A 13,337-nucleotide genomic window follows, 5' to 3' on the forward strand; every position below is an offset into this window, starting at 1 on the left:
AGCTTAGAATTTTGTTTTCTTTACATAATTGCTTACGTGGACAGTATTTTATTGATTATCCCATTGTGATACTCACGTTTTCTCTGTCAAAGCAGTCCTACTGAAATGAAGGATAAGTTGGTGGAGTGGATCCGGCTTCTTCTCTTGTTCTTCCTCCTCTTCTTCTTCTGCCTCACTGGATTTCTGTGGAAAAAGAAAAATGACACATATTAGGATAGCTGCAAGACTCAATTATGTAATGATAGATTATTGGAAGTATCGGAAAACCTTTCTGGGTGCAGCAAAAAGTTCCTAAAAAACAGCACTTCCAGAATCCTTGTGATGATGATATGCTGTGTATCACTGAAAAAGGTCCCTCCCCGAAAAAACAATAATTAACCACCAATATAACAAAATCACTGACGATGGTGGACAAACCAATACTAAAATATAACTTTTATTCTATATATGCTCCATCATTAGATGGCACACCAGCGTCAAACTGTATACTCAAGAGGGCAGGAAATAGAGTGTGAAGGGCTTGGAGGGGGTGTGATTGATTTTCATGGACAGTTGGAAAATATTTGGTATTTTTACAGATTGTCCAGGAATATCTGGATGGTTGGCAACCCAGTTGGATTAAGTGTACAAGTAGTTTGGTGTTACATTATAAAGAAACCACAGTAATTTGCACATAATTACTTTGCATTTATGGCGAAACCTTCTACTATCGCTACTTACAGCCAAGTCATCAATCATCCTGTCCTCAAAGTCATGAGCTTCACTCATAATCCAAGAGTGCTTATAGGCTTCCAAAAACATGTTACAAGCTCGGTGTCTGCAGATAAAAAAGGAATTAAAATGTAATATGCAATGTTATGGATTGAAGGGGCCAATGTGTAAAAATGGCTGGTAAACTGCTAAAGTAGCTTTCTATGCACATGATTTAGAGCTGTATATCAGAAAATTGGAGTTCCTTCCGCTGTCGATCATTTAGACACTAAACAAACAAAATGGAGAATCTAATCAGAAACAAAGATAAATTGCGTTCTGAAGGTAGACATTTCTGCTATATGTGGACAAATAGATTCTTTATTTGTTACCTCTTTTTCAATTCCATTTGAGGACTTGAACATGCAAATTGTTCAATCCTTTGTATAATAATGTGCAATACTTCTGTATAATTACATTTTATGTCCTGTCGGAATTGTACTATTGAGCCTTGCTTCTGGCAAGAGCTAGGTCCTATCTAACCGCTTAGATGCTATGTTTGCCATTCGCTAGTCTATCTAAGGGGGTTAAACAGCCTGGATCAGAGTTGACTTTGATCCTTGCCATTGCAGCAATATTCCCATCTGTATATTATAATCTGGAACTTGTTCAGCTCTTGAGCTCGCTCTATACAACTGTTTTTGACTTCTGCTGAACGTGTATGGCAGATGTTGGTAATTGGTTAAAGATGCAAATACTTTATTATAGAAATATTAGTCAGATTTTTTTTTTCTATTCACCTAGGAAGGTTATATAATGGAGTCATCCTGAAGCAGGCCACTACAGCACGACGACGTTGCTTGGAGAGAAGCTTGTGCCATACGGCCTTCTTGGACTTAAAAGGATGTTCAGTCTGGTGAGCAAAGAGGGCAAATGCCAAATCAGCGAGGACAAGTGACACAACAGACAATGCATAAGCCAAAAAAAAAGAGGATAAGGAGAAGATGAGAGACTTTGAATGTTTATCATCTCACCAGTTCTAGATGGAATAGCACTGCAGAGACTTCCTGCACACGCTTCACTATCTTCTCAGGATTATTGGAGTCTTCTGCTTTCCCCGACATTTTGTTATAAAGGGCCATTTGCCAACGCATAGAGGAATTCTCACACTGAATAGAGTGAAGAGATTGGATAGGAGTTTATAATAGCAAGACACAAGGGCTCAAATAAATGGCAAACCATGTGCTAGGGTGTATATACATTTATACCTTGGAGCCATAGGCACTTGATGTGCCGCTACATGGCAATTCTTTATAGTACCATATCATGAACATATTTTACCCTACATGCCAATGAATTCCATATTATTAAGCATACTTTAAAATTAACTTAGAATCCACCGACCTTGCCTTGAAGGTGAAGATTATTCTGCAAGAATTCCCTCACTTCTTCATCTGTGTCTTTCTGTAGAGAAATGAAGAGTGACCATGATCAATGAAGACGACTTTAAAGATTTTAAAGACTACACTAAATGTTTTCCTGGATAACACCCACCAATGCATAGCGTGTCTTGGCTAATGAGGTCAACTCTTGGTCAGTTGGGGAACACATGTTTAACCCAATTGGAAGCATCTTCTTGAGGGTGGCCACAATCAGTGATGTCTGAACCGAGTACCGATCCCCACGCCGTTTCTTCTTTGTGCGTTCCTGATCAGAACCACCAGACTAAATGGGAATGGGAAAGTTAAATCATCTAGTTATGGAATGAGATGATTGGAAATATGCAGTGCATGCAACTCAGCTCAAGTGTGACAGCAAAGAAAAATCAAACACCTTAACAGATCGTCAATCGCAAAAGGCATCCAAATCTCATCCATCGAGCCATGAGCCGCAATCTGCCAAGTGGCTGTTCAGCAAATATTGGAAGCTACTTAAACTAAATAATTTTTTGCCAAGTTCTAGCCAAAACCATAGTCCACCACTAAGCTTCACTGTAAGAGTTCATTTTTTCCCCTCAAAGACATGAAATAATGAAATGATGGAATTAATTCCTTTAATCTGATACAACTAGGGTTGATTGCACTAGGGCATTACTGACCATATCAAAGAGTCTTTATGATTGTAGTCGTCAATGTACCCATGTCTTCTACAGTTTAACATTGACTAATATTCTCATATTATAAGCCCTATTGACTTTTATCAAACTGTTCATCATGATACCAATAAGATAGACTAGCTGCAACCTCTAGGTCACAAATGAGGCAGCACATATAATATATAGTGGTCTTGTAATATTTTGCGCTAGAGTGATGGATGGTACAACAAGAAGTATGGAAATAGTTTACAGCATTATGAAATGAGCATTTAGTTAACAAGATGGAAGTTAATATGGTCAAAGGGGTCGTTTTAGGATTTAATATTATATTATGCCGTTAGATCCAACAAATGAACAATTTTTACTTTTCTTTTTCACATTTTTTTAAGCATTCCTGTGTATTATTATTACTGTTACATACTTGTTATGACGCACCCCTGTGTTTTATTAATCACTTCTCAGAAAGTCATTGGTGATCAGAAGAAGATTCTTACTGCTCTATGTCCCATGAAGAAGAGAATCCGGTAAGTTGGGCTGAGATATTGATCATGTGTGAATATTTGCACTAGAAAAATTGGGTGGACGTTCAGAGAGTAGGAGACACCACGCTAAGTATGTAACATCTAGTAATAGCTGCACAACAAACCATTTTTTCAATAAATCTTGTAATAGAAAAATGGTTTATTTTGCTAGATTGAAGAGAAAAAAATATAATATTGAATCAAGGGACAGCCCCTTTAATCTTAGAAGGAAACGCACAGATGTGGGTGAGTACATACGTAAGAAAATAGAAAATAATATGAGTATGAAAGAGTATGAGATGTAGGATGCATGAACTAAGGTTATCATGGATGAGAAAGGATGAAGAACTCACAGCAGATACATGCCATAGATATTTTTGGAAGACTCAATAGGACATTTCACTTTTTTTTATTAGAATCAATGTTTGGGAGATTAGAAATCATTGAACGGTAAAAAAAATGATAGTAGTAGGGGGGAAAAATCAACCACTAACAAAAATGAAATATAAAGTGGGGAAAAAAGCATTTGTAGGTGGCGAAACTTGCAAAATCAGCAGTGCATCAACGAATGGAGATGTGATTTTTATCATATGTACACTTCACCTGTGAAAGACAGAACCTTTAAAAAAATCCAGAAAATAACACTGTATGATTTTTACATAATTAATTTGCATTTTATTGCATTAAATAAGCATTTGATACGATAGAAAAACAGAACTTAATATTTGTTACAGAAACCTTTGTTTGCAATTACAGAGGTCAGACATTTCCTGCAGTTCTTGACCAAGTTTGCACACACTACAGCAAGGATTTCGACCAACTCCGCAAACAGACCTTCATCTAGATCTTCAGGTTTCGGGGCTATCGCTGGGCAACATTGAGTTTCAGCTTCCTCCAAAGATTTTCTATTGGGTTTAGGTCTGGAGACTGGCTAGGCCACTCCAGGACCTGGAAATGCTTCTCACAAAGCCACTCCTCCTGTGTGTTTTGGGTCATTGTCATGCTGGAAGACCCAGCTATGACCCATCTTAATGCCTTTATTGAGGAAAGGAGGTTGTTGGCCAAAATCTTGTGATACATGACCCCATCTATCCTCCCTTCAATATTATGAAGTTGTCCTGTCTCATTTGCAGAAAAGAACCTCCAATGAATGCTGTTTCCCTCACCATGCTTCATGGTTGGGATGGTGTTCTTAGGATTGTACTTATCCTTCTTCTTCCTCCAAACATGGCGAATGGAGTCAATACCAAAAAGTTATTTTTTGGGCTCATCTTCTCCCATGCCTCCTCTGGATCATCCAGATGGTCATTGGCAAGCTTCAAACAGGACTGGACATGAGCAGAGAGAATTTGACTGCCCTCCAGGATTTTGATGTATGACAACGTAGTGTGTTACTAACGGTAATGTTTGAGACTGTGGTTCCATCTCTCATCAGATCACTGACCAGGTCCTCCCGTGTAGTTCTGGGTTGATTCCTGACCGTTCTCAGAATCATCCTCACACCACGAGGTGAGATCTTGCATGGAGCTCCAGACCGAGGAAGATTGACAGTCATCTTGTGTTTCTTCCATTTTCTAATAATTGTGCCAACGGCTGTTGCCTCCTCTCCAAGGCGCTTGCCTATTGTCCTGTAGCCCATCGCAGCCATGTGCAGGTCTACAATTTTGTACCTGGTGTGGTGGAGAGGTTGGAGTATAATTGAGTGTGTGGACAGGTGTCCTTTATACAGGTAACAAGATCAAACAGGTGTACTTAATACAGGTAATGAGTGCAGAGTAGGAGGCTTCTTAAATAAAAACTAACAGGTCTGTGAGAGCCAGAATTCTTGCTGGTTGGTCGGTGATCAAATACTTATTTCATGCAATAAAATGGAAATTATTTAAAAATCATACAATATGATTTCTGTTTTTATTTTCAGATTCTTTCTCTCACAGGTGACGTGTAACGATGATAAAAATTACAGACCTCTCCATTCCTCGTAGGTAGGAAAACTGCAAAATCGGAGATGTAACAAATACTTATTTTCCCTACTGTACGGTTTGTCTCATGATACAACATCTTCTATAATATGTATCTGTCAATGAATTATAAGACCAGATAAGATGATGACGACGGTGATGATCATGATGACTTGAAGGCACATAGAAGAAGATGTGAACCTTTACAAAACATGACTACAGTATTATAAATTATGGACAGACATACAACACGGTGAGATTATGAAGACGGATGACAAAGATGATTGACTCTCAAAAAGGACATAACATTTCTTGTCTGTACAGAAGGAGATATATTTGTAGAAGAAGACATGATATTGATATTACCGGACAAATGACGATATATGAGTATATAGGAAACAAACAATTGGTACAACAATAATATCACAAAACATACACGTATTGAACATGGACACAAAACCAAATCCTTAGGCATCTTTCCTATACGCCCTCCTCTGCTTTTTCTATTGACAAACATAACTGACAAAGATTAAAAGGGAGTTCGTCAGCAGAAAATGACTGTACAAACCAAGCACAGGTGCTCGGTGCATCCTTGGCACAGCCGAGCAGTTTAGGATATCTCCCTAAAAGTCCCTTTGGCCTATAGAAAAAGACTATTGCTGTTAAAGATTTAAAATATTTGAGGGCCCCGTTGGAGCCTTCGCATCGGGCCCATGAGTTTCAAGTTACGCCACTGTCGAGCACATCATCGATTCCCTCTTTCACTGTGTGGATTCCTGGATCTGAATTCTCATCATCTGTTTTATTTCGAGAAAAAACTTTTTCTAAAATTTTTCCCAAGCCAGTACAAACATGAAAATAAAAAATGACTCACTCTTCGTCCACCACTCCTCCATACTCCTTTGGTGGTGGGGGGCATCAGGTGACAACAGTATTAGCGGCTGATTGGCCGTAGCAGTTTCTTCCGAAACAAACAGAACAGGACAGCTTCAGTCAATCAGTGGCTGATGATTGACAGCAGCATCCCCTGACACCCCTCACAGGAAAAGAAAGCATGAAGCTCAGCAGGGTACACCGACAGAAGTATAGAGAAACAACAAAGGGTTTGGTAAATGAGAAAATTTGTTTAATTTGTAAAAAAAATCTTAATTTTAGCACGTTGGATTTTTGGGTATGAGTGCTATGTTTTTCATGGATAGCACTCTTACCTATGATAGTCCATTGGGCCATTGACATGATTTATTGTGGATTTTGATCATAATTGGCAGTGTAAATCTATGAGTCCGTGGAAAAACTGGATAACATCTGAGTGTAGTCCGATTTTCACAGACTGTCAGAAAGGAAAGAAACTTTTTTTTTCACGTATGAAAACAACTAATGACACTCAGATCACACTCTGATCCCCCAAAAATCGGTCCTTTTTTTTCGTAGTGGAAAAATCAGACATCTGAATGAATTCTAAATTACATTAAATCGATTTACTTGTGAAATATTTGCCTTATCGCCGTAGCCATAGTGCATTATTCATCAAGCAATAGATATATTGCTGCACCAGTAGAACATTTGCTTTCCAGGACATTTCTGGTCTTTGTCCATGTTAATTGATGTGAAAGCAGACTGCATTGAAAACATTGGCAGAATTTGCATTTTTTAAGGAAATACAATGAAAAAAAAACTTCTGAAGAATTCCACAGAAAAACATCACCCTGCCAGGCAGACACAGAAGAATACAATAAAGCAATTAAAGAAAAAAAAAACCAGCAGATTTTGGAAGGGTGCAGCCTTCGTGCACCCACATCTGTGCCCTCACTCTGTGCCAACACATTTGACGTGCCATGTGTTGCTCAGGCAGAAAACACTCAGCCATTCCTGTCTCTGGAGTGGCTGCAGAGAACATGCAAAATCATCTGTCTATCTGACCTCCTTTCACTTTTTTTGACAAAAATGACTCCTGCCAACTCCTCTCTGAGAAAGATCTGCAAAATGTGATCTAGTTTGGTAGTTATCATCCTTAACTAGTGATATATGGGCCATAAAGGTGTATAATTATCACCCTAGGTAAATGAGGGACTAGCTTAGGTTGGCCTCATAACTCTTTCCATCGGGCACTAGGTTGAAGGGTCCTGCTAACCACTGCCTCGTTTGAGGGACTGCTCAGATGATGATGCGCTATGCTTGTAATTAAGATGTTGAATAGTTAGACCTCGTTCTATGTTTTATAAAATGTGGCTCATAAAATTCAAGAAAATGTATAATCTTGTTTAATAATTTTTTTTTATGTATTTTGTTAGCTGGTGTACATGCCCCTGTTCTCCTGAATCCGGCGTAGTTTCTCTTTTGTTCCTGTGCCTTTCTATTCCTGAGATATGGCCCCCTTTTATCTGTAGGTAATGCAAGTATTTTTACGCTTAGTGGGCGTGGTCATGAGAAGGCGCCAGTAGAGCCAGTGTTGCGGACCACGCCCATTTAACGATAAAGATTAGATTGACATAAGGAGAAGAGGAGGTCATATCTTGGGCAAGGAGGGGCGTAGGAACAAAAGAAAAACATCGCCGGATTCAGGAGAACAGCGGCATTTACATCAGGTATGAAAATGACATGTTTATGACATGTAATAGGTCCTCTTGAAAGTCACCTATTAAAGTGAAACCTTGAGTCATGACCTTCAAGGTGAAGGTAAAGAAGCTGACTGTGTGATGGACTAAAAAAGGGACGAGTCATTATCTACAATGCCGTAATATCGGAATAAACCGAACCATAACTTAAATTCCTACATTGTGCCGCCCTTTATAGCAATCATACATGCAGTATATCCTACAAGAACTTTCAGGCAGTAAAGTGAAAGGAGTCCTTAAATTATTATTATAGGACCAATTAAATATTTGCTTCAGCTAAGAACTATACAAACTAAGAGCGGCCGACACCGTACAGCGTTGCACAGCACTTCAGTGACCGAAGTGATATACAAGTGAAAGCAGGACAGACAGACAGAAGTAGCCATGCTTCCCACACAGGCAGAGGGCAATAACGGAGCAGCCCCACCACAAGAAAAGAGGTTGACGGCTGACCTGGCTGTCTCCAGACTAACAAGGGAACAAAGAGAGAAGCACATAAGTATGTTACAGAATAAACTGGAAATGAAGAACATCTAATAAGCAAAAAAAGTAAAAAAAAAAGAAAAAAGAAGAAAAGTAAAATTAAAATATACATAATACTAAAAGATTCATGAGAAATTCATAGTCGGAATCAAAATTAAGACTAGTATCACCAACAATACACCAAGGACATCTCCAATGACCACTCGAGAACGTAGCTTGGTTGTCATCTCGTTCATTGCTGGTTCTAGAACCCTTCACGTTATGAAAAACCTACCTATATAGTGTATATTGATTATATAGGAGTTGTCAACATGCATTTGTGTGTACTCAGCATTATTTTTACATGATAAATTACTATGTAGCATGCAGGAAAATATGGCGAGTGTCAAAAGAGAGGATGGGATTAATTGGAGGACTGTAATAGTCATGGTGGTAGGAGGTACTTGGTAAAGATGTAATTCAAGTGCTTATTGAAGAACTGTATGGAGATGCTTCAAAATGGTTAACCCACCTTGGACATTTTGCTTTTGCTGTCTGCGGTGAGGAAGGACATGTTGTTGATTTCGTTCTGGACCACAAAATTCTGTTCCTCTCGTTTAAAGTTCTAGTGGAGAAGGGGAAATATTAATTTATACCTTTTTCATACCGTAACTGGTACTTCTACTTGAAATCTAAAATTTTCAAAAACATTTTTTTTTCTACATGTAAGCTATAAAAAAATTTCTCAGGGTGTTCTTTTCTTCTCCAAAAGTTAATGGTAGTATATTGAAGGCAACGTACCAGGGCTTTTGGGCTTCAAAGAAATGTAAATTGGCTCTCTCTTGAAAGTAAAGTAAGCTAGCAAATTAGTTTTTCCTGTGGAGTAATGCTAATGAAATTCTGCACTCAGTTGGTCTGCTTAAGGAAAGTAAGTTCTCCCCACTATGAAACCGCTGCACCAAGGACTTCTCATTCAGCCAATCAAACTCTGCTCTGATTAAGTGTAAGTATCATGAAACAGTTGTCTGTAGATTGGTGTCAGACTTGCCTTAGTCAAGCTTCAAAGCTTGTTAAATATATGATGGACATGTAGGTCTCACATCAGATCAGGGCGTAAGGAACAACCCAGAGAGCTGAGCTTGCTTCATATAGCGTGGGTGTCGCCTATGATATATTTCTATTAGCATTTAGAACTTACATGGGACTTGGACCAGAAGATGAACACTTCTCCAACCATGCGGAAAAGTTCTTCTGCATCACAGTTGGGTACTGTCAACCAGTTTGCTCTAGAAAAAAAAAGCAATGCCAATGTCACTCCAGGTTGCAATAAGATATTTTAGTGGCTCATTAGGATGACCACATTAAACCTTGATATTTTTGCAGTTACTTAGTGGCCTGTTGGATGTTATACTGTACCTGTTGTTGTCCACATAGCGGATAAGTAGAGGATAAAGAGCGTAGAGATCTCGGCACAAAACAGAGAACTCATCACGAATCAGACTCTCCGAGTCTTCAGATTCACTCTTAGCTTCAAGACGGAGCAGATCTTCTTCTGCCACAACTTTGCCTGCTCGTTTTTTCAGCTTTTCCATGGTGGGAATGAAATGGGATCGAAGAAGTTCCGGCTTTGCCTTGCTTACAATGGGTTGGGCAAACACTGGTGGAGAAACATTTTATATGTGTTGTAACCTTGGTGTTCTTGACTATCCTGCAAAAACACAAAACTAAGCCTTATAAAATACCTGCTAGCCTCTTCATCCAGGAGGCCTCATCTATACCAAGGTTGTTAACAACAATTCGGAGGATGTTTCCCAGAAGAGCATTAAGATGTTCAGAAGTAACACTTGTGCAGCAAGGTGAAGAGTCATCTGGGATGTTCTCCGGTCCTCTTTCCCACCAGCGTGGAAGATAATTACACAGCATAGGCAATGTTACTTCAATTACATGAGGCATCTCTGTATATCGAGCACCAGACTCAGCCAACATCGAAATTTCCTTAGTCAAAGTCTGGAGATCAGGGATGTCAGGACACATTTCTTCAACAGAGTTGGGAAGACCCAGAACTTATGGAAAATTTCAAAAAGTGTAAATTAAGAAAAGAACTGGATAAGAAGTGATTTTTTTAGTGTTTTCTTCTCATACTTACTGGCACGCTCCCGAGGAGATTTGGTGGTATAAACCGAGTAGATATTATACTCATTCAGGTGTGGTTCCAAGAAAGCCACGGGCATGGCAGCAGCAAGCCTGGCCAGACACTCTCCCAAAGCTGGACGCTGTCTGACATAGGACACAGATGCAAATTTTACATCTTCAAATTTCCTTTTCCACTATTTGCATTAATTGTACATCATGATAAACATCCTTACTTTTCAACATAGGGGTTCTTGGTGGTTCCCAGAGAGTAGATACTGCATAAAGTTCTGTAACAGGAGACTTGGACATCATCCACTAATGTGACAGAAGAAGACAACTTATCAATGGTCTAATGCAATTATATAAAAATAAATGTAATAAGTGCTATAAAGAGTAGAAAGATGATTGTATTATACAAAGTATATAATGGAAGTCAGGCCAATAATATTGTCATGACACAGCTGTCGGGTGACCCGGGACAAGGGGTACCTTCCATGACCCTACCACTAGGGGGAGTCCTAGCTCGCCCTATTCTCCAAGATAATTCTGAAGGTGAAGATTCTGGGGCCAACACCCTTGCCTTATCTCCTGAGTTAGCTCTACATCTGTTCTCTTCCCCCACCCAGGGAAGAGTGTGCACCGTAGTACACCAACCCGACAAATAATGCTACACAAATAAGGGTTAACAGAAAACTCCAGGCATACAAAATATTCACTCACATAAAACAGAGGATTGCACCGGGTAGTTCAGAATGGGGAATAAGCCAAAGTAGAGAAGGGAAGAGAATTACCATACTTGCAAACCATGCAACAGTCACAGATAACTCCTCCAACTCTCCTTCTCATATGAACACCTCTTCCTCCTGAAGCCATGCAGCAAATGCTAGCTCTGACAGGCATTTGCATCAGAGCCCAGATTATAAAGGGAAAGGGAGTGGCTAACTGGGCTCAGCTGCAAGCTCAGAGTTTTCCAACATGGCCGATTAACCCCTGATCTGCCAAAAGGAATAAACACCATTAAAATGAAGGAGAAGTGCTTCTTCTCAGCCCCGGAGTAGGAGCAATCAGTCGCTGTGTTGTTCTAGCTCCACACTGTTGTGCTAACCCTGTGACAAATATATTGTGATTTTCTTGTGTTTTATTTTTACACCATTTATTGTGTGGTAAAAATGACCTGATTATTCAGACTACTTGTATTTTTTATTTCCATTTTAGTGGGTGAAAAAAATTCTGAACTTTGAAAATAAAATTTTGTGTCACCATTTTCTCAGAACGAGAACATTTTTGTTTTTCTGTTGATAGAGTTGTGTAAGGGATTGGGTTTTTTTTACATGCTGCCGAGCTGAATTTTTTAATGGCATAATTTTTGGGTACTAATGACATGTTGAACGTTTTTATTGGATTTTTTTGCGGGAGGTTTGGTGACCAAAAACCAGCAATTTTACAATGTTTATTATAGAGGATAAGCAATTCTACATTTTAAGATAATCAATCTTATAGGACAAATAAAAAAAATTCTAAAAAGGATATTTACTATTTCTTTATTTCTAAATGGAGAAATTTTTCCAGTAGCTAAAAACTTTTCTTTTCACACAGTCTAATCTGCAGCACATCAGAAGTGAAATCTACATGTGTTATGTGCTGATTTTTCTTGGAATTTTGCGATTCTACTTTGAAAAGGATAAGGATTTAAAATCAATTTCCACTCGGTAAAAAATCAGCAGCATGTGAGTGACATGTATAAAATCTCATTTGCTTGCCTGGTACTATAAACTGTTACAGATTTTACTGGTGCAAGTCAGATTTGAAGTTAAAATTTGCAGCAATTCTTTCCCTTGTCGAAAGAACATCCACTCTGTATAAGGGGATTCTTTACTGTAAGAGCAGTGACACTATGAAACTTAGCTGTTATAGTGAAATAGTTGAAACGGGGCCTGAAATCATTAAGTGTAATAATATTACCAGTTAAAGGTATTAGATTTAGATAAGTCTTTAGTCCAGGGATTTGGAGACAGGGAAGATTTTTTTTAACCTAAAATGCAGGATATTTGCCTCATGGAGTTTTAACCTTTCTCTGAATCAACATTGTTGGTATCAGAGTTATCACATTAATCTGCTATTCGATAATCTTTGATAAAATATGTCTTACATATATTCACACCGCACATGATCTGGCAGCTGTGTTGACAGTACTCCAAGAGACTGTGGCTTTTTGAGTTGAGAATCAATGATTCTTGCTTATTTAATGGAAGGTACCATTTAATTTGTGACAGTACTCCAAGAGACTGAGGCTTTTTGTTAGGACTGGCGGAACGCACCAAGACAGATGATATAGATGCGTTCGCAGTCCGGGGTCCACCGTGCAGGTGAAAACCTGCTGCTAGCAATTTGCAGACTATATGGCGGTACACTAAAGTATACACGCGTGGGTTAACCTCACCCAGCGTGAAAGAAGCAATCCTGTTGAGTCACAGGACCGCGGTACCGCACCTAAAGCGCGAGCAAGTAGTCAGCGAACTCAACCCCAACTAGGATTGAAGTCCGATTAGACCCTTGCTGGCACAACACCGCAACTGGGTGTGTAAGGAAACTGAACAACAATATTAAGGCACAAGAGTGCATGCGGTGCCGCACTGACGAACGCCACTAACCACCCAGGCTTGGGTAAGGAAAGCACAGAGGAAGTGCACGGCGCCGTACTGGCGGTCACAGCAACTGGACGCTGTAATGTGTGATTAGTGCTGTAGGATAAGTCGGGCGCAAGATAGCAACCATACACCTTCCGCGAACAGACATTCAATAGGGTAGGGGTATCCAAGGACGACTTGCACTCACAACATACACACATAAACAATTGTAAGAC

The 13,337-nt window shown here is 39.3% G+C and overlaps 1 protein-coding gene across 10 annotated transcripts in view; it reads right to left on the bottom strand.

The window, feature by feature from the left end:
• The window catches only part of RYR1 (ryanodine receptor 1), a 179,866-nt gene that overhangs the window by 37,529 nt on the left and 129,000 nt on the right, over nucleotides 1–13,337 (bottom strand). For 7 of the 10 annotated variants that reach the window (XM_069746583.1, XM_069746580.1, XM_069746578.1 and 4 more), the window contains 13 exons: nucleotides 10,708–10,789; nucleotides 10,488–10,618; nucleotides 10,084–10,404; nucleotides 9,758–9,998; nucleotides 9,540–9,627; nucleotides 8,874–8,966; nucleotides 8,333–8,347; nucleotides 2,245–2,415; nucleotides 2,095–2,154; nucleotides 1,725–1,859; nucleotides 1,491–1,603; nucleotides 721–817; nucleotides 77–183 (listed from right to left, as the gene is read on the bottom strand). In XM_069746583.1, the coding sequence (XP_069602684.1) occupies nucleotides 77–183; nucleotides 721–817; nucleotides 1,491–1,603; nucleotides 1,725–1,859; nucleotides 2,095–2,154; nucleotides 2,245–2,415; nucleotides 8,333–8,347; nucleotides 8,874–8,966; nucleotides 9,540–9,627; nucleotides 9,758–9,998; nucleotides 10,084–10,404; nucleotides 10,488–10,618; nucleotides 10,708–10,789 (1,654 nt within the window). The remainder of the gene's footprint in view (nucleotides 1–76; nucleotides 184–720; nucleotides 818–1,490; nucleotides 1,604–1,724; nucleotides 1,860–2,094; nucleotides 2,155–2,244; nucleotides 2,416–8,332; nucleotides 8,348–8,873; nucleotides 8,967–9,539; nucleotides 9,628–9,757; nucleotides 9,999–10,083; nucleotides 10,405–10,487; nucleotides 10,619–10,707; nucleotides 10,790–13,337) is intronic. The other 3 variants (XM_069746587.1, XM_069746582.1, XM_069746585.1) reach the window with 1 other exon arrangement.

Source organism: Ranitomeya imitator, chromosome 2 (genome assembly GCF_032444005.1).
Source record: "Ranitomeya imitator isolate aRanImi1 chromosome 2, aRanImi1.pri, whole genome shotgun sequence".
Classification (NCBI taxonomy): Eukaryota; Metazoa; Chordata; class Amphibia; order Anura; family Dendrobatidae; genus Ranitomeya; species Ranitomeya imitator.